At 35.3% G+C, this 20,687-nt stretch overlaps 1 protein-coding gene across 1 annotated transcript in view; it reads right to left on the bottom strand.

Annotated features, from left to right (window-relative positions):
• sff (BRSK family serine/threonine-protein kinase sugar-free frosting) overlaps window positions 1–20,687 on the bottom strand; it is a 214,872-nt gene that overhangs the window by 16,556 nt on the left and 177,629 nt on the right. The window contains exon 12 of the mRNA XM_089088812.1: window positions 19,463–19,664. Coding sequence (XP_088944938.1) covers window positions 19,463–19,664 — 202 coding nt within the window. The remainder of the gene's footprint in view (window positions 1–19,462; window positions 19,665–20,687) is intronic.

The following is a 20,687-nucleotide window of genomic DNA, read 5'->3' as shown; positions in this document are numbered from 1 at the left end:
ATAAAGCATTGAATCACTCTGATACTTAGATTTTGTAAATTTTATGCGATGTATCTGACAGATGATGTTGATAAAAAAATTATTCACTCTGACACTTAGATTTTTTCAATTATATTGGATGTATCAGACAAAAGATATTGATAAAAAAATTATTCACTCTGACTCAATTTTATCCGACATGTCAATTTTAACTGAGATATTCGACAAATGATGTTGATAATGTATTTATTCACTCTGGTACTTAGATTTTGTCTCTTTTATCTGATATATTCGACAAAGAATGCTGATTAAGCATTTATTCACTCTAATACTTAGATTTTGTCAATTATATTCGATGTATCTCACAAAATATGTTGAAATGAAAAATTTATTCACTCTGACGCTTAGATTTTTTCAATTTTATCCCATATATTCGAGAAAGGGTTGTTGATACAGACTTTAATCAATCCGATACTTAGATTTTGTCAATTTTATCCCATGTATTCGAGAAAAGGTTGTTGATATAGAATTTAAACAAACTGATACTCAAATTTTGTCAATTTTATCGGATATACCCGACAAATGATGTTGATAATTTATTTATAGGATTTTTATAGAGCATTTATTCATTCTGATAGTTTTATTTTACCAGTTTTCTTCCACGTATCTGAGAAAAGAATGTTGATATAGAATTTAACCACTCTGATACTTAGATTTTACCCGAGATATCCAACAAAGAATGCTGACAAAGCACTTAATCACTCTAATACTTAGGTTTTGTTAATTTTATCCGTCATATCCGACAAATTATGTTGATAAAGCATTTATTCAATCTGATAGTTAGATTTTGTCAATTTTATCCAGCATATCCGACAAAGGATGCACATTTTGAATCTGTTCCATAAAATAGTTTACCATGTTCTCTCTTAATATTGTAGTTATTGTCTTCTCTTAGTTCGTAATCAGTAGATTAATCATTATTCCATTTTGAGTCATACATAGTTTTTACTGATGTGTCATCGATGTCATTTTAAGATACGTAAAAAAAAAGTTTAATAATTTCGAAGTCCAAAAAATTTTTAGTCCAATAAAAAAAGTGCTACTACGAACATTATTTTTCTAACAATAAAGGTCATGACGGTCATGTATTTGTAATTCACATTTTGATTTTTGAAAATATTTAATGTGATTTTTTTTTTGTTTTAAGTGTTTCATCCCATTTTACGACATGTAAAAAAAGTTTAAAAAACTATATCATGTTAAAAAAAATAATAAAAAAAAGTTAAAAAAATTCAAAAAAATGGGGGGAGGGGGCCAAAAAGTGGGAGGGGAGGGGGCACCCTTTGAGTTTGGGGATACGGGACCTTTGGGGGGTTGAGGTCTCTAGTGGTTAGGGTCGTTAGTGCTTATGATCCTTGATTGATCGTACTCACACACACCTTACTACTTGATTTTGCAAGGATTTCTAAGGTTTGTTCTGAATTTCATTATTAAAATTCTTTTCTTGCCATCTACATCTCTCTTAGTATCAACGTTTTAGTATACTATAACGTTAGACTCTATTTTAGATTGACAAAACTGTTCAAACACCACTTGTGTATTATACAGAACACATCGAAGAAGTAAAGATAGGTCAAGTCATAAGTCCATTTTATCATCGTTAACAATTTCCATAGGTTGATATTGTTCCAAATTTATAATAAATAAGCTATGAGTTAACAACCTCGAGGGGTTACCTTAACTAATAATCACCAATTCGCAAATGCTATACCCTTTTTTTGCCATTAGAGTTAGCTTTAGCAGTGAAACATTCCTAACAAAGTAGTCCTGACTAAAGGCAATTGTCCAATGATCAGTTTAACCCTTTTTTTCTCCACCTTTATACGAGCCAAGTCGCAAATGTTATCTAGCTCTGTTTTTTCCCCTATTATTCAATTAATATCGTTCGTTTAGTCCAATTTGCAAATGCTATACACTTTTTCCTCCGTCTTCATGTGATCCAATTAGCAAATGTTATCTAGCTCTCTTTTTTTCCTATTATTCAAATAATATCGTTCGTAAAGTTCAATTCACGAATCCCTTATCCTTTTTTGCAAATTTCAATCAAATAATTCTAATAGTAGCATTCAATTTTTTTAATTAGCAAAGACGCTTTAATAACAAACTACTCTCAAGTTAAGGCAATTGTCCAAAAAAAAATCAGAAAAACCAGTCTGATAGCACATACTTCAAAGAAATGGAACAGGTGTCTGTAAAGGTTTGCTCGCTTTTTGCAATGTGCACGGGAAACTGTAGTGTATATTCATGTGAAATTGCATGTAAGTTTGATATATATAGCAATAACCAGTCTGATTGCATTATATAATCTTAATTATACTCTCAAAACGTGTTTGACCACTTTATAGGTATAAAAGGATTGGTCGCTTTTTACAATGTGCACGTGAAACTGTAGTGTATATTCTTGTACATGCTAGAGATAAGACAAATTACGCAATCACCGTTCAAACCTTTAACACTATTACTACTGACAACCATCTGTCGGGAAAGCAACAAGTGACGAAAAAAAAGAAGAATAATCAATCTACGAGGATCGTAAGAAATTTGTTCCAGTTAGTAATTACAGAACTTCTCCTGTTGTATTTCAAGGGCATACAGAGAAAACAAAACCACTCTTCCCCTTAAAAAAAAAACAAAAAAAAACATGAATGTTGAAGCACAAACATAGCAGAAAATACAGAAGTTTTTCCATGATGGCGCTCTTGCTGAACCTTCTTTAAAATAAAACAGTTTTCAAGAGATAACAAGAAAGGGATCATTACTTAGGATCCGGTCAGGGGTGAATACAGGATTTTGAAGGGGGGGGGGGTAGAACTGACTAGAGTTTTGTTGACCTTTTATTGTTCCCCAGTTTTGCATAAATAGAAGTCAAAACCACACACAAGTATAATAAACCCACCCCGGGATGAGAGGGAAAACGGAAAATTTCATTACCCCTGTGCAGTAAAACCGCATAAAGAGAAACTGCATCCCAAACCACCTCCAAAAAGATTATAAAAGACGATTTGAGTGTGTTATTTATGTCATGCACATATTAAAATGACACTTTGTTAACTGATAGATTACATGTAAGAATTAGTAATCCTACCGATGCTACTACTACTACACCGCAGCACCAAGCCGCCTGAGGCCAACACAGCTACGCACGCTTTTCCTCCACCCTAATCTATTCAAAGCCTCCCTTTTTACACCCGCCCACGAAGTTCCCATTTCCTTTAAATCTTTCTTTATGACGTCCTCCCATCCCAGACGACCTGCTTTCTGTTTAGCCCTAAATGGTTGGCCGAAGAGAACAGTCTTCGGCAATCTGTCATCCTTGAACCGCAAAACGTGCCCTAGCCACCTCAACCTTTCTTTCATTATAGCCCTAGAGAGCGGTATTGAGCCAAATTTTTTGTATAGCCTAGTGTTTGACATACGGTCAGTCAGCTAGGTACCCAGAACAATCATTAAGCAATTTCTATGGAAAACATCTAGCAAATCTTCATCCGCTTTTTGGAGCGCCCATGTTTTAGGGCCATATTTGACCACTGTCATCACTGTAGCTTCTAATATTCTAATCTTGGTTTACAGACTTATCTTCCTATTCTTTCAAACTTTTTTTTAACTGTGAAGGAAAAACACCCTGAGCCTTGGCTATTCTACTTTTAACATCTTCACTGCTCCCACCATCATTAATAATAATACTACAAAGGTAAGTGAAGCTGCCCATCTCATCAATCTTTTCATTACCCAACGTCACCTTTTCATCTTCACTTATTCCTCGCCTTAGTGACTTAGTCTTCTTAACATTAATTTTCAAACCAATTCTAGCACCCTGTACTCGCAAGACCTCTAAAACTTCATTCATTTTGCTCACACTTTCATCTAGGATGCTTAAGTCATCAGCATAATCCAAATCCAAGAGACTTTTTCCTCCCCATTTGATTCCGTGGTCTCCCATTGCCTTTCCTGTGCTCCTTAATACAAAGTCCATCAAAAAATCCATATAAAGGGGGATAGAACACAACCGTACTTAACTCCTGATTTAATACAAAACCAGCTGCTAACCTCATTTCCTACCTTAACCGCAGCAGTGTTATTCTCTTACATAGCACTAATCAGTTCAATGTATTTGTCTGGTATACCATACAAGGATAAAACCTTTACTAAAGCTCTTCTATCAACAGAATCGAAAGCTTGCTCATAATCTATAAAACTGAGGACCAAAGGTGTTTGACAACTCAGGCATTTCTCAATTATTAGCCTAAGAGTGAGATTTTGGTCGACACATCCTCTACCTTTTCTAAAACCGCACTGTTCTTCTCTTAAAACTTTTTCTACTGCATCTCTCAATCTAAAAAGTATCACATTACTAAGTAATTTACTATCTACAGAGACCAGACTAATGCCTCGATAATTACCAGACTCACTTTTACCACCTTTCTTATAAATTGGCTTAATTAAGGTTTTCCTAATATCGTTAGGTACTTCCCCTTTTTCAAAAATCATATTCATAATCTTCATTAACTTATTTCTAACCCCAGAGCCAACATATTTAAGAACCTCACTTACCACCCTATCAGCGCCTGGAGCCTTATTATTTTTTAATCCTTTTAGTACTGTTGCTAATTGATCCTCAGAAAAAATATCATCCTTCGCATCGAAGGTATCACAAACATTTCCGTTTTCCTCTGCATCTTTTCCTTTAACTCTTATCTCGCTTAATAAGACTGTCAAAATGTTCAGGCCATCTCTCTTAGTTTTTTCCTTATTGCTAATTGCAGCCCCATTCCTATCTTTAACTGGGCCAAGTCCGGATTGACTACTCCCTCTCAATTTGTTAACATGCCAGTACAGTAATTTACTAGATGCATCTTCCAGATCCTCCACTTCCCACCTTTTTAGTTCATATTTTAATGCTTTCTCCACTCTCTTTACATTCCTTTTGTTTTCATATGATCTATCACTCAGATAATTCTTGTACAAGTCCTTTCTCTTTTCTATTAAACATAAAGCTTTTTCACTAATATTCTTAGCTGCAGTTTTGGCTTTCTTCCTTAAGACACCTTCAGCAACTTAACAAACTATTTTCCTAAAATTGTTCCAACCATCTTCCACATTATCAAATTTTAAACTCTGTAATTTAGTATTCAACTGTTCCTGGAAATTTTCTCTTAAATTCTTGTCCTGGAGTCTACCAGCATCGTAAATTCCAGAGAAATTGTTACACTTCCGATATTTCAACTTTAAATTGATCCTTGACACTGCTAGATGGTGATCTATACTCTTAACGTCATTGAAAGCACTCGTATATACACTACTATCTTGTATTGATCCTACCTGTCTATGGTTTACAATAAAATGATCAAAAAGGTTTGATGTCTTACCATCACACGAATACCATGTTAACTTATGGGCCTTTTTATGACCAAACACCATATTGGTTATAACTACATTGTTATGCCTACTAATCTGCAACAGTCTGTATCCATTACTGTTTTCTTTTCCTACACCAAATTTACCTAGGCTAGGATACCATCTATCCCAATTTCTACAAACCAGGGCGTTAAAATATCCCAGTAATAACATAATATGTCTACCTGAGACCCTGTCTATTTGCTTATATGACTGTAAGTTAAATTCATCTGAGTCACTAGTATGTCCCTCAGTCGGTTCTACAGGGGCATATACTGCTATAACTGATACCCTGAACTTTTTAGTAATAAAATGAGCAATTAGTATAATATTATTAATACCTTCCCAGCCTAAACAAGAGTTAGCAGCTTCCTTATTCATCATGAGCCCTACTCCCTGTCTATGTACCCCATCCTTCCTGCCTGACTAAACAAATTCTATATCACCTAATTTCATGCTTCCTACCCCATGATATGAGTTTCTGAAACTTCTAATGAAGCGAGTTCAAATCGTCTGAATTCGTCAGTCAAAATGTCAATACGATAGTCATTTTTTAACGTCGTAACGTTACAAGCGCTAAATTTCATGTTCTTTAAATCATTGAAATTATTTTCGCCTCAGGAAAAGCAACAATCCCGGATACCAGTGCAGGACAGGGATCACATATCTTCTCAAGTCTACACCAAAGTGCTTAAGCCGGCTTAAAACTGGACAGCAGGAAGTCCCTGGGACCTCCATGAATGGAGGCTTTGTGTAATCCTGGGCCCATCTTGGTCACAACATGGTTTTCAGCACTTGGTGATGCTCTTCTATCAACAAAATTCGAAATCCTGCACAGACAATCTCAAGCCTATTACCTCCGACTCATTAAATATTCATGTCTACAAATATTATGCTACTACTGGGAAGCAGCCCATATTAGATAAATTAGCTAGGAAGAGGTTTTTCAGCCCGAAAACGCCCGTCAAAACATACAAAGCCCAGCAGAATTATCCTTTAGTCAGACTCCCGTGCGAATGCTGTGTCGTTTACTAGGCTATAATTTCCTCGAGGGGCGCCACTCCTCAAGTGGGACTAGAGTTGACCACAAGGTCTTGCGGGTACCCCGAAAGGGTCGAGGCAGCCCTTTGCAGAGGCCGTTGTCGATAGATCTGGTTCTTACGCCCTGCCCCAGTTGTCCTCCTATAGAGGATCCTCCTGCGATGGTATTCTGCATCACCATGCAATTTAACCCATTATTAGGAGAAGGTTTGTAGCTCATGGGACTTGTGGACAAACTAGTGGGCCCTTTTGAGTGTACATTTGAGGGGCCTTCTTCCTCCTCCGACTGTTCTTATGACCCCAGGTGCGGGTGCCCCAGTTTCTATTATGGACCCCCAGGGACCAGGTCCCCCCTTGGTCCGTGCCTCCTATGGAGGTACCCTACATATCTGTAGGGCGTTCCCCTATCGCCACCTGGGGACATACTGAATGGTGTACCGTAAGTAAAATGTGATATATCTAAAATACAAAAAAATACAATCCTTTTCTTTCTAAAGATAATTCCGACTTCCTCTAATTAAGTTTAAATCTAGCTTCAAAAAAGGAAAGTTCTTAATCAGCAAAAAGAGAAATTGCATTTTAGCCTAAGCCAAACAACGACGCTAGTCGGTTTTGAATTTCGCTAAGATATTTGGTAATAAAAAAATAGAAGAGACAAAGTTTCTCAGGAAGCTTAAGTTATAACGTTTAATCATCAGATATATTTAAAACAAATTATTGGACGGTTAGTGAGCATAATGAAGTGAGTTTGCGAACATAATTACAAGGCAGCGGCCCCCGCCACAGGACTTGGGCCAATCGTGAAAAGGCTAGTAAAGCGCAGAAGCTGTATTTGTGTGATATAGTGAAGAAAAGTGTTTTTTCGTGTCAATTATGTTTGGTTAATTCTTTCATAAACAATTATGAATTGTCTCTATTGCCATCATCATTATTTTTGAGAGCCGATTTTATCCTTGCCTTTGTCGTTGTCAGTTGAAGGGAAGCACTGTTGTACACCTAAATGTAAGTCTCAATAAAACTATTGCTTTTCTAATTGTGTTTGTTTTATTTTATATGTCTGTATTTAATCGCACGGCATGTAATTAGTTCGTAGGTCTCCATTGGTAGCGCTCCCAGGAATCTGATTTCTACTTAACATTAGAGGTAATCGACAAGAAGATAACCCGAGGAAGCGAAGTTACGCTCCCAAATTGATAGTTGGAGAACGCTACTATAGCTACGCATTTTGTTTTCTCGCTTTCAGCGAGTTGCGCGATCGGTACACCGCTTTAAATCATAGTATTACATTTGTGGCCCCAGACTTCATTGCCACATTTGGTGTATCTTAATCGCCACAGCTTTAAAACAATAATATTACATATGGTACCGTCTTTGGCTCTATAAGTGGCGCTATCGGAGAACTTATAAGGTGTAAGTTCACAGCTTTAAAGAATAATATTACATTTGACGCGGTCAATCTTTATTACCACAATTTCCACAGTCCTTTTTTATCGCTACAAATGGCACGGTCGGAAATTTGGAGGAAGACACGCGAACTAGTTATGCTATAAACTTTGCAATTTAAATTTAACCATTGGAGAGATACAGACATATAAAAAAAGTAATTATGCCTATAATCGCTAAGCTATAATAGGAAACCCTTTTAAAATATCTCATAGGAGATAATAGCCTCCCCCAAAATAGGTTAAGTGAAAAAATAAATTTATTTTGAGTTATTCAAACGCAAAAAAATGTCAGAAGAATTAAGGGAACTATTAATTGCGCAAAAGTTGGTCGCGAAAAATGTAGAAATAGCAAAATCTATTCCACAATACGATGGACAAGCGGATATCGATGAATTTAAAAATCCAATTGGACCAGTTTGTAGAATTAACAAAAACAGAGCTAAAAACGTTAGTCGGCATGCTCCTATTAAGCTTAAAAGGGCAGGCCTTAACCTTCCTAAAGCAAATTGAAAATACTATAGGTGATGACGCCAGCCTGCCAATAAATACGGTGGACAAATTGTTAGCGGCATTTTAAGATATATTTATCGAAACCAGTTCCACAAATAAATTAAAACACGGAATGGTATGCTTTGACCATTCACAAAACGTAACAGAATATCTTGATAATATGCGGATTTCAGTAGAAGCAAAATATGGAGAAGGTTCAGGAGAACTATATGAAAAAGTCATACTAAATACCTTTTTGCAAGGGCTATCCCAAAACTATATAGAATAGTAATATCCAAAAATATTCAAACGTTGAACCTTGCAGTTCAGGAAGTGGGTCGAATGATCGAAGTTGATACGATGGTGGCAAATCACAGTAAAACAAAAATAAATAGCCTAGGCAAAACAAACGCAAACCTGACCTTCAAGGGCAATCAGGCGTCTCCCAATTTCTTTTCAAGGGATAACTCCCCAGTGCCACAAAGAAATAAAACACAAGAACCCGCTAGGCAGAAAACAGTACGTTTTCAGCCTGTCACATATTTTTTATGAAAATAATCCGACAATAATAAGTCGCTATATTTGTAATTGACCTGGGCACATCGCAAGGGAGAGCCGTTATGTCCTCAATCGCACAACAGGAATTGCTGTAGGTAGCACGCAAAATTATGGCAACCATTTGTTCGGAAGAACAAATTTTAGTGCCAGTGGTGCACTAGGCTATAGCCAGGAAAGATTGCGGCAATCAGTACCTTACAACACGTACCAGCCAAATTTGTACTATACTCCCCCCAATGGAAAAACTAATTACCAATTTAAAAACCCAAATACTCTCCAAAGCCAATATAATGGAAGAATAGTACATATACCTCCGGAAAATTTGCCAACGGGAATGAAATTTTTTCAAGGCGACAGCGAGTAGTTAATTGGTCGACAGGAAATGAAAACTTTTGGAGCCAACGGCATTGGCAGTCAGCACCAGCAGCTGGCACTGACGCAAGAGATCCAAACTACCGTAATAATACATGGTGAAGGCAGACAAATATAAATCAATTAGATATGCCTACGGAATTTCACATGTGTGAATCTCTATTGCAGACACCGAAGTATGAAATAAATCCACAGGGAAACCAGTCAGGCCCCTCAGTAAAATAAATTGGAACCAGAGGGCGCCTAGAATGTTTTATAGGTCCAAACCGATAGTAGTACCGTCTTGTAGTGATAGTAATAACAAGTTACCTATATTTAATGATTTTTTTTGTAGCAAATGTTTACTTTAAAGCTTTGATTGACTCTGGTGCCACGATTAGTATCATAAACTCATGCGTATTTAATATGTTGCCTCCGCATATTAGGCTACAGAGGAACCCTAATAATCCCAATTTAACTAGCGTGACTAGCGTAGCGAAAAATAGAACTTTTCTGACAAATTTTATAATATGCGATAACTTTCCGTATGAAGCCATTATCGGCGCAAATTTTTTAAGGTCTAATAGGGTACTATTAGACGTAGAAAACGAAAGGCTTGTCTACCCAGCCAAGGTAGGAGAAGGAAGTTCTACCTTAAGAAATTGTAACAAAGGTTACGAAGACAACGTAATAGTAAATAAAATTTCTGACGGTATAATGTTGAAATCTTTTGAACCTCATGTCTCGCAAGGAGGACATGGCATAATCAGAAATTTGTTCAATTATTCTGAGAGACATTGCACAAATGAAGTAAATTTAAATAATAAGTGTATTGAATCAGCAAAAATAAAAATGGGATATATGCGACAGTACAGGTCAAACGAAATCAAGAAAATAGCGGAATTATGGAAAAACAGTAAAACCCAATGTGAAACCGCAAGATGCCGCAGTGGCGCAGCGTAGCGCCAGTATGAATCTAATAGACAATAAAAATAAAGAGAAATATTACGGATTCGAGATACGAAAAACAAAGATCCCTCCCAAAACGATGCAAAGAATTCAAATATCACAGATGGTTGAACCAGTAGACAGCAAATCTGAAATATGGTTTACGATCCCGTCAAATGAAATTCCTGAAAATCTGTTATGCGAAGAACAGATTATATCTTACGACAAGGGAGAAAGATTTATTTGGGTAACTAATAACCACGAAAATGATACAATTACAATAAAAAAGGGGATGTGTTTAGTGCAAATCCAAGTTATTTCGGAAAATGATTTAGATAGATGGGAAAATTCCAAAAGAAACCTAGTAAATGGCATTAAAACCTGAATTATCAAATACCCTCTAACTAAATCGCAATTCTTAAACAAATTTAATATGGATCATATTACGGACTTAGATCTTAAAAAAAATTATGTGAATTACTATGGAATTTTAAAGATGTATTTTCCGCATCTGAAGATGACATCGGGCTAATACCTTTTTATGAACATTCAATTTTAACGACTGGTAATCCTGTAGCAAAACAACCATATCGTGTGCCGTATAAGCACAAAGAATGGTTAAAAAAATAAAATTCATGAATTAGAAAAAAATGAAATTATACACCCCCAGTATAAGTCCGCATTCTGCACCAGTGGTCTTGGTACCAAAAAAGAATGGCGATCTTAGACTTGTAGTAGACTATAGAGCCCTTAACAAACAAGTAGTTAGCGATAAATTTCCTTTACCAAGAATAGATGAAATTCTTGACTCGTTATCAAGCAAAAACAAAATTTTTACTTTTTTGGACCTCACCAAAGGTTACCATAAGGTGAAAACAGCCGAAAAAGATTACTACAAAACTGAGTTTTCTCAGACAAAAAGTGGTTCATATGAATACTTAAGAGTACCTTTTGGACTTAAAACAAGTTCAAGCGCGCTATGTAGACCCTTATTACACCTGTTAAGAGGATTAAAGATTATCATTCATTTTGTTTACAATGGCATATGTATGGTAGATAATGCTGAATAGCACATAGCAATATTAGCTAACTTGCTCAGGAAGTTCAGACTGGGCAATCTCAAATGCCAGCCTGAAAAAGTGAATCTGTTTCAACCAAAAATTAAATTTTTTGGTGCAGTGTTGACGCAAGGAGAGATATCTCCAGACCCTGACAAAAAAAATGTGTTGAAAACCTCAAACCCCCAAGAACTATGGAAGAATTAAGAGGAATTTTAGGTCTTACTGGTTACTTCAGAAAATACGTGCGCAATTATGTCCAAATTGCGAAACCCCTCACGGAGTTAACTAAAGGGAACTCCCAAAGTGTTACCTGGTCCCAGGAAGCTCAAACTTCCCTAGACGGTCTCAAAAAAGCAATCACTTCTGAACCAATATTATCGCTGCCTGATTTCGATAACGGACAATTCGTGGTCACAACCGATGCTAGTTCAAAAGGCATTGGTGCTATTCTTTCGCAAATAATTCCCATTGGAAACCCTGATCCTTTACAAGGACCTTCTAATAAAAAAAATATATAAAAAGTTATATGCTATTCGAGTAGAACTTTATCAAAAGGCGAAAGTAGTTATTCCGCCACAAACTTAGAATTATTATCTATAATTCACCACTTGGACAAATTTAGACACTAATTTATACTACGATCAGACCATAAAAGCTTGCAGTACCTGCGCACATTTAAAAACCCCACGGGAATTTTAACTAGATGGATTATGAAAATCCAAGACCTTGATTAAGAATTTGAATATTTAAAAGGTAAACAAAATGCAGGTTGTGACTTTTTGAGTAGATTCCCAGAAATTACGCTGCCGGACATTGAGAAAAATGAAGTTAACGCTATCAATACTAAGAGCAAACACAAATGTAAGAAAAACGAAGTCAATGACAAAGTAAAAGAAAATAAGGTTAACTATTGTCCCTTGTCCTTGGAAAATATAAAACAGAAAGCAAAAAAGGACAAAATGTGTGCAGTCCTTATTAATTACTTTGTGAATGATGATGTGTTACCGAATAAATTCAAAACTCTTAGAAAAGAAATAGATAATTTTTGCTATGATCTTGATGAAGAAATACTCTTCAGAATCGTGACTGCTGAAGCAAATAGAAACCAAACCTCAATAATACCTGTATTACCCCAAAACTTAATAATACCTGCCTTCGAATATTTTCATTCAGATATAGGTGGACATTTAGGAGTAGCGAAAACTTTCCATAAATTAGAACAATATTTTTACGTGCCGTTGGCAGTAAAAAAAACTTAAGGAATTTGTAAGTACATGCCAAGCGTGTAACTTAAGAAAAAAACCCCAAGCTTATCCTAATCCTCTTATGGGAAAAGTCTCGGTAGCGAGATTCCCCTTCGATATTGTCTCGTTCGATTTATATGAAACCAGTGGAGGCTTACCTGTTTCCAACAGAGGCCACACTTGTATTCTTTCAGTTATAGATCATTTTTCCGGATTTACTTTTGCAAAAGCATTAAAAAATTAAGGCGATTACGTCATAAGTAAGGTGTCGACGAAATTATTTTATAAATTTGGCATTCCAAATAAGGCTATAAGTGACAACGGAAGCAATTTTGTTTAAAAATTAACAAAAGACATAATGAGTTTTCTTAACATAGAGAAATTGGTGACTTCCCCATATCACCCACAAGCTAATGGTAAAATAGAAAATAGGCACAAAATATTTTCGAATGTATTAAGCATTTATACAAAAGACAACAGGAACGATTGGGATCAATTCTTACCTTATTTAACTAACATAATCAATACTGCTTATTCAGAAACAAGCGACGACAACCCTTTTTATTTACCTTTTGGTCGTGATTTTAGAATCCCCTATGACGAGATTATTGAATACCGGCAATATTACAATAACTCGGAGGATTACAAACAAGAATTCATAGATAAAATGAGGGAAACTTATAAGATAGTTAGGCAAGAGTTGGAAAAATGTAAAATAAACCAAGAAATAAGAAACCGACCCAAAGTCAAGGGGAGCATAGATTTCAAGATAGGAGATTGCGTTCACCTAAAGAACGAGGCAAAAACGGAAGGCAAAAAACTTTCCAACAAATATTCTGGACCATACAGAATAATCAAAAAGTACGATAACGATTATACTTTTAAAATGGTGAACCCCGATAGTGGAAGAACAAACAAGGCGCACGTTAGCCGAATAAAAAGAGCCAAAATTCCAGAAAGATGGGTACCGCGTCCCTCGTCTACCGATTCGTCAGATGCAGAAAATGAACCCCCTAAATCAAGATTGGCAGAGCTAAAACCCTTTAATTTCAAGCAAGACTATTTCGAGAATGATAGTGACGAGGAAAACTTTGAAGAATTTTTAGCTATGAAAAATCTAGTTATTCCCAAAAGAAAATACTTAATACCAGTGAGAATAAAAACGCCAAAAGATCCAAAAAGATCATCATCAGAGAGCGCAGGAGAATTAGATTATACGATATCTCCGAAAACCCAATTTTTCACTGATAGAATTTCGACCCCTTGTCTCCCCAAAAGATTTCCAGATGATATGGTTTACCCTGCAACACCAATAGAGAGGCCCCTGTCATTACAGGAGGAATTGAACAGAGCTGTAGAAACTCCGGGTATTACTGTAAAGAAAACTCCTCCCAAAGATTCAATTAAAACAAATCTACTAGAAGCTATGAATATAATAAATTTCCCAATAAAAAAGAGTCAACGTACATTGTCTAAGAAAAAAATCCCAATGATGACCAGCAAGGACAATATCATGATATAACTGTTTCTAAGGTCAAGCCTAAACAGTGCAAAGAATGCCCCATCCCCCCGAAGACATGGCATTTAAACAGTGGAGAAAGCCGGCAAAAACTCTTTATTCTTCTCAAAGATCTCGAGAATCATTCTAATCACCCGAGCTGAAAATTCAAGGCGATGACTTAGAGAATAAAACTTCTACTTCCAGAGGAGTAAAAATTTACGAAGGGAGGGGAAGTGCCACCTCTAAAAGTTCTAACACGGAATCATCGGAAACCAGTTCCGAAGAGTTTGACGATGAATCAGACCATATGGTAGTTAAATAAATAGGGAAATCAAAACCGACTGCAGCAGCCGCGCACGCGAAAGAAACAAAATTAAAAGGGCAAGAATTTTTTAAAAAACAATACAAAAATTTGATCTTATATCACTAGCAAAACCAAAAAACAAAAAACCGCAACAAACACAACAAAAAGTAACGACACAGTCAGGTAGAACGGTTAAAAAACCTGATAGATGGAATTACACTTAATCAGTATAGGATTAAAAGATTTTAATGGATAGGCGTCATAAAGGAATAATAATTTAAAAACTTTCAGCTCACAAGTAAAAATCATACAACTATAAAAATGCTGTAGAAAATTTTTGTTCAACATATATCAAGGCTTCGCACGAATCAAAACCCTCTGAAACCGTCTGTTCAACATATATCAGTTCTAGAAAACAAATTCTAATTAAAAAGTAATACTACATATAATTAATTCGAATTATTTCCTTTGATATAAAAAGTGTACCCATACCATTCCAGTACGACGTAACCAGTCTAACTGAAAGAAGCCCTGAAAGGGAGTACTAAACGAGAAATATTCACACACCTTAGAAATGATCTTTGGTTATTTTCGGTTCTAAAAAAAACTGCCTAAACTATGTTTTTTTGTTATAATACAGAAAGAAAGAATCAATGTTACAGGTCAGAAGAAATGTTACAAGATGTGGGTACGAGAACCTTAAATTCAGAATTTCGACTTCTAAGTAAATAGTCAGCTGTTCAAACTCCGTTAATTACTAAGACCACAAATATAATAAGTCCCAAAATAGTCAATTTTAATAAAATTAACCTGTCGTAAAATATTCCGAATATAGAAAGTGAGTAAAAGAAAACCCCGATATAGTCCAGAGTAGAAGAGATTAAAGGGACATTGAGGCTTACAAAAATAAGAGAAGCATTAGACTCCCAGATTCCCCTATTTACAAATAAAGAACAAATAATAACATACGTGGATAATAGATACGGATTATTCTCAACCAATTTTTGGTGGAATATACTACTGACCGTTTTTTTCGTGTTAGCGATTTCCCTAACCACGAGAACCTTACGGACTTTTAATTATGGAAAAATCCTGAGACTAAGAAGGCAAAACCCAAAGGAAGAACACGGGGAAACGGCTGAAATGCAGAAGTTAAACCCGGAACCCCATGAGAACGTCTAAGCCAAGAAAAAGGAAGATATTAGAAAACGAGTGGGTATAGAGGTCTCCACTCGTCCTTGCTATGTCTTGTTCCCTCATTGTAAGTGTCATTTACTTAAAACCGTGTGGTTATGACGCTGCAACATGCGTTTCTTAAACAGCACGGACGTGCGTGAACAATGAAGGCATGAAATATGTCGTAAACTGAGACCTCAAATTTAACAATGTAGAGTAACTTATGATTAAAGGATTGTTTTAAATATAAGGGAGAATTAAATAAGTGTCGAAGAATTAAATAAGCCTTGTATCGTCGTTTCCATTCTAAAAACAAGTTAGAAGAAATATCTGTTTTAGATTTCCCAATGGGAGGTCTATGTATCTGAAACCAACATGATAATAATGTCGTTTTATTAAAATCAATATTCATGTAGTAATATTAGTGTATCTATTTAAGGTTGTCTTGTAGGGTAACATTCACCCCAAAATGCACCTAATCGTATTGATTATTATGTATTATGACTATTTGTTTTAAAGAACGTGTGATTCTGCCTCGTTATTTTTATTACAAGAAGTGGATTGACATATTGGAAATCAATCATTACAGTGCGTAGTCCAGTGCAGATACAACCTAGTAGCATCTATTTTCATCATACCTCAACCAACGAAGAGTATTCACCTTAGACTCCAGGCAATTTTCATATCAGCTTCGTTTACGAAAATCATAGTTACCTTTGATCGTTGTTTCCTCGACCACGAACCATATTGCGTATCAGGTAACACTATATTTGAATCTCAGTATCCAGTGCATTATCGAACTATATAATCACATAAATCCTGAGAGCTCCATCGACCAGTACAAGATATAAGTACATAAATATCGCCCTTGATAATCATTATGGACCCATGTACCATAGGACTATGTATAGTTATGATATTTGATGATCCCAAAGATCGTTTACGTATAACAGATTCACGTGTCGAATCCCTTTTGACCATCTCTCGGAATCTAACCTATCACCTCTATCAAATGCGAAAAGTTAATATCTGTGTTATCCCATAAATGTTACGAGATAATTTCTGAAAATGGACCTGGAAACCAACCATTGAATTACAGAAACCAAAATTAACCCAAGTGACTAACCCCTCAGTGACAATATACCCCTCCCACAAGTTAAAGACAATATGTTGAAGGAGTCACTAAAGTTTGATGTCGACCCATTCCAAATCCAAACACCAATTCCCCTGTGATTAACCAAGGAATCACCGCAAAAGTTAATAGACGCAAGCCAGACACGAACAATTTTATAAGAGAACTATAATCTCTAAGTGCACGAATGAACAATTTTATACGAGAATTACATTCTCTATGTGCTTTAAAATATGCAAAAAATGATATGCTGAGAAGAAAATGAATGCAGTCCCAGTGTTCAACCCCTTAATGATAAGGCACCCTATGAACTATCCAAAAACAGCAGGTGAGAATAAACTCTGATATCAAAATTCCACACACCTGTATCTGGAAGTATCATTTCCCATTTGACAATTAGAGAAAGCTTTTCGTGCAAGATGAACACAATCATGCTCGAACTGTTCGGTGTAGAAACTATATTTTAAGTGTTTTAAAATTTTTTTTGCCAAGACGAAAGGAGTGAAGGGCCATAATTTACAATAGAAGGAGTTAGTACGCTAAAAGACATGAATGGTGATGAAATAGGTGTGAATTTACATTTTCTTAAGTTCGATAACTTAAAAATTCCAATATCCTATCAGTAATATTACATAGCAAACATCCCCAGTGAAAGTGTTCTAAGGGTTACCAGTGAACGTGGTAAACATAATATTGTGTGTTTTAAATCGTTCTTACATATAGTGTTAGACGTTCAGATAGAGTTATGTGTAGCGTTATCGTACTACTCATTTCATTTAGCGTAGATAGGAAGCAGTGTGCCCTATAGTCAGCAAAATAAAAAAAAAACTGGTAAATTGCGAATTCTCAAGAAAGATTATGCAAAGGTGGAATACCCCAAAACTTTTTCGCAATTTATAATTCATCAGACTTAAATGTAGAAAAAGGAAAAAAAATGTTTAGTATAATAGCTAGGCTAGAACCATAGATAATCTTAGTCCGGTAGAGGAACTTTAGAAAGGGATATACAATAAAATAGAAAAAGTAGTATAGAGAATGTGTAGCGCTACTGATTAAGCTTATATAAAAGTATAAAATAATACAATGTCAATTAAAATTACGTAGAACCAATAGTTAATAAATAGCAAATATTTCAAAAGCCCAAGGGCAAGCACGTCATAATGACGGGACAGCATGAAATAAGTAGAAGGTTAATATGTACTGTGATTAATATTTGATGTATTTAAAATACAAAAAAAAATTAAATATTTGTCTTTCTAAAGATAATTCCGACCTCCTCTAATTAAGTTTAAATCTAGCTTCAAAAAAAGAAAAGTTCTTAATTAGCAGAAAGAGAAATTGCATTTTAGCCTCAGCCAAACAACGACGCTAGTCGATTTTGAATTTTGCTAAGATATTTGGTAATAAAAAAATGCTAGAGACAAAGTTTCTCAGGAAGCTTAAGTTATAACGTTTAATCATCAGATATATTTAAAACAAATTATTGGACGGTTAGTGAGCATAATGAAGTGAGTTTTGGAACATAATTACAAGGTAGCGGCCCCCTCCACAGGACTTGGGCCAATCGTCTAAAAGCTAGTAGAGCGCAGAAGCTGTATTTGTGTGATATAGTGAAGAAAAGTGTTTTTTCGTGTCAATTATGTTTGGTTAATTCTTTCATAAACAATTATGAATTGTCTCTATTGCCATCATCATTATTTTTGAGAGCCGATTTTATCCTTGCCTTTGTTGCTGTCAGTTGCATGGAAGCACTATTCTACACCTAAATATAAGTCTAAATAAAACTACTGCTTTTTTGATTGCGTTAGTTTTATTTTATGTTTTTGTATTTAATTGCATGACATGTAATTAGTTCGTAGGTCTCCATTGGTAGTGCTCCCAGGAATCGGATTTCTACATAACCTTAGAGATAATTGACAAGAGGTAACTCGAGGAAGCGAAGTTACGCTCACAAATTGATAGTTGGACAATTTCTATCCTACTATAGTTAAGCATTTTGTTTTCTCGCTTTCAGAGAGTGGCATGATCGGTACACCGCTTTAAATCATAGTATTACATTTGTGGCCGCAGACTTCATTGCCACATTTGGCGCATCTTAATCGCCACAGCTTTAAAACAATAATATTACATATGGTACCGTCTTTGGCACTATAAGTAGCGCTATCGGAGAACTTATAAGGTGTAAGTTCACAGCTTTAAAGTATAATATTGCATTTGACGCGGTCAATCTTTATTACCACAATTGCCAGTCCATTTTTTTTATCGCTACAATGGCCTGGGGGAGGCCAGGAACATAAGAAAGAAATTAATTAAAAATATTGTGTTTCTTTTAAACATGGAGGATGATAAAGTTTTATGTATTACTTTAAATATCAAATTATTTCAAAAAAGTATGAATGAATTTATACATATGACATTTTCGTTTTCTTATTGAATGTAACTCAAAAATAGCTAATAAAACTAATATCTATCCAAATTTATTGATTTACTTCAACATTAGTTTGTAAAACTAATGTAAAAAACTAATATAAAACTAATATAAACCTAATATCTAGCCTAATTTATTGATTTTGCCGATACAGTACCAAATAAGTTATTTAGAAAAGCTGGGCACTTCTGACACGACCGTTTTAGTTGTCAATTTCTCTTGGTCATGTGTAAATATTTTGAAGGTGTGTGGACCCAGAGAAAGGAACTTTAATGATTTCCGAGTAACTTAGCATTTGGTGTTATATAAAGCAAGAATAGACAAAAAAAAATAGAGGAAAAGAGACCTTACCAGCCACTAATGAGAATGTTAAAGCGTAAAGGAAAGTTTCCATGTTTTCTACTTGATGTTCATTGTCTGTAGGATCTGACACGGGGGATATTTCAATATTGAATCTAAGATGTCGCTGAAACATAGCTGCTCCAGTGCCGGCACGTCTATATTCAACTCGGAAAGTTGTAGGCCCTGATACGCTATGACTCAATTCACTTATCTGAAAAAAAAAAAAAAATGAAAAAAGGATAACCAAAAAGAAAAACAGCGATTACAATATTCTACTTCCATGCAAAAAGGGATATTTTAATTCCATTGGTTTATTCTTGGGACTATTTTCGCATTCCAATCACAATATTCCCTATTTTTGGAGAAAAAGATAGCTTCAACTTTAAGCCGAGTTGAACAGCAAATCTGTTCTTTTATGAGAAATACTATGCCTCTTTTACAATAATACGTCCGTCCGATGCACTGTTTCTGGGCTGCGAATATATTGTGCTTAAGTCACGAGCAATTCTTTCACATCTATGCGAAAAGCATTCATACTCGACAAGTGGCACACATTTTTTTCTGTTTCTTCTGTTAAATTTTCTGCAAATTTAATACACTTTTATTTCTTCAACAATGCAGTTTTCATTTAAATTGATTTGAGCTTCCTAAGATAAATTTCTGGTTTAATTGGGCATCCAACTTTTCAACTAGTCAAAAAAAAGACTTAACTTCAGTTGGTTAATCGACAGAATATAAATACATATTTGGTGATTCTTATATCACAGTGAAAAATTTTTGAGCACTCAGTTCTTCAAATTTTTGAAAAACTTAATTAAGGGAAAAACCCACAGCTAAGAGTAAACTGGCTATTAGACATAAATTAATTTTAGAATTTATCTTACCCCCTCATGTTTGAGCCTTTTATCGTACAGTTCAGGTCACTATTGCTCTAAGCTTGCCAATATCTCCTCCAAATACCCATATAAAAATCCAAATAATTTTTTTTTATGTCTAAATGCTAAAGCAGCGCAGGAATAGAGGTTAGTTCTATTCTTGCGTAGGGTTATATTTTGCTGCGCAACAACTGCGTTTTGCCGTCGCATGTGTGGCATAAAGCTCGCCTACCTCAGTACGAAAAGGCAGCACATCAATGTAAAAGAGGCTTTAACCCAGTAAGAAGATAAATAAGTCTTTGAGTCGTATCATTTTTTATAATTTAACTCCTTATCTGTCTTTGGCAAGACACAAAAAT

Source organism: Artemia sp. Qi Xiang Cuo, chromosome 5 (genome assembly GCF_049724085.1).
Source record: "Artemia sp. Qi Xiang Cuo chromosome 5, ASM4972408v1, whole genome shotgun sequence".
Taxonomy (NCBI): domain Eukaryota; kingdom Metazoa; phylum Arthropoda; class Branchiopoda; order Anostraca; family Artemiidae; genus Artemia; species Artemia sp. Qi Xiang Cuo.
The sequence above is the reverse complement of the archived record's forward strand: the minus strand, read 5'-3'. Positions and strand labels throughout refer to the sequence as shown.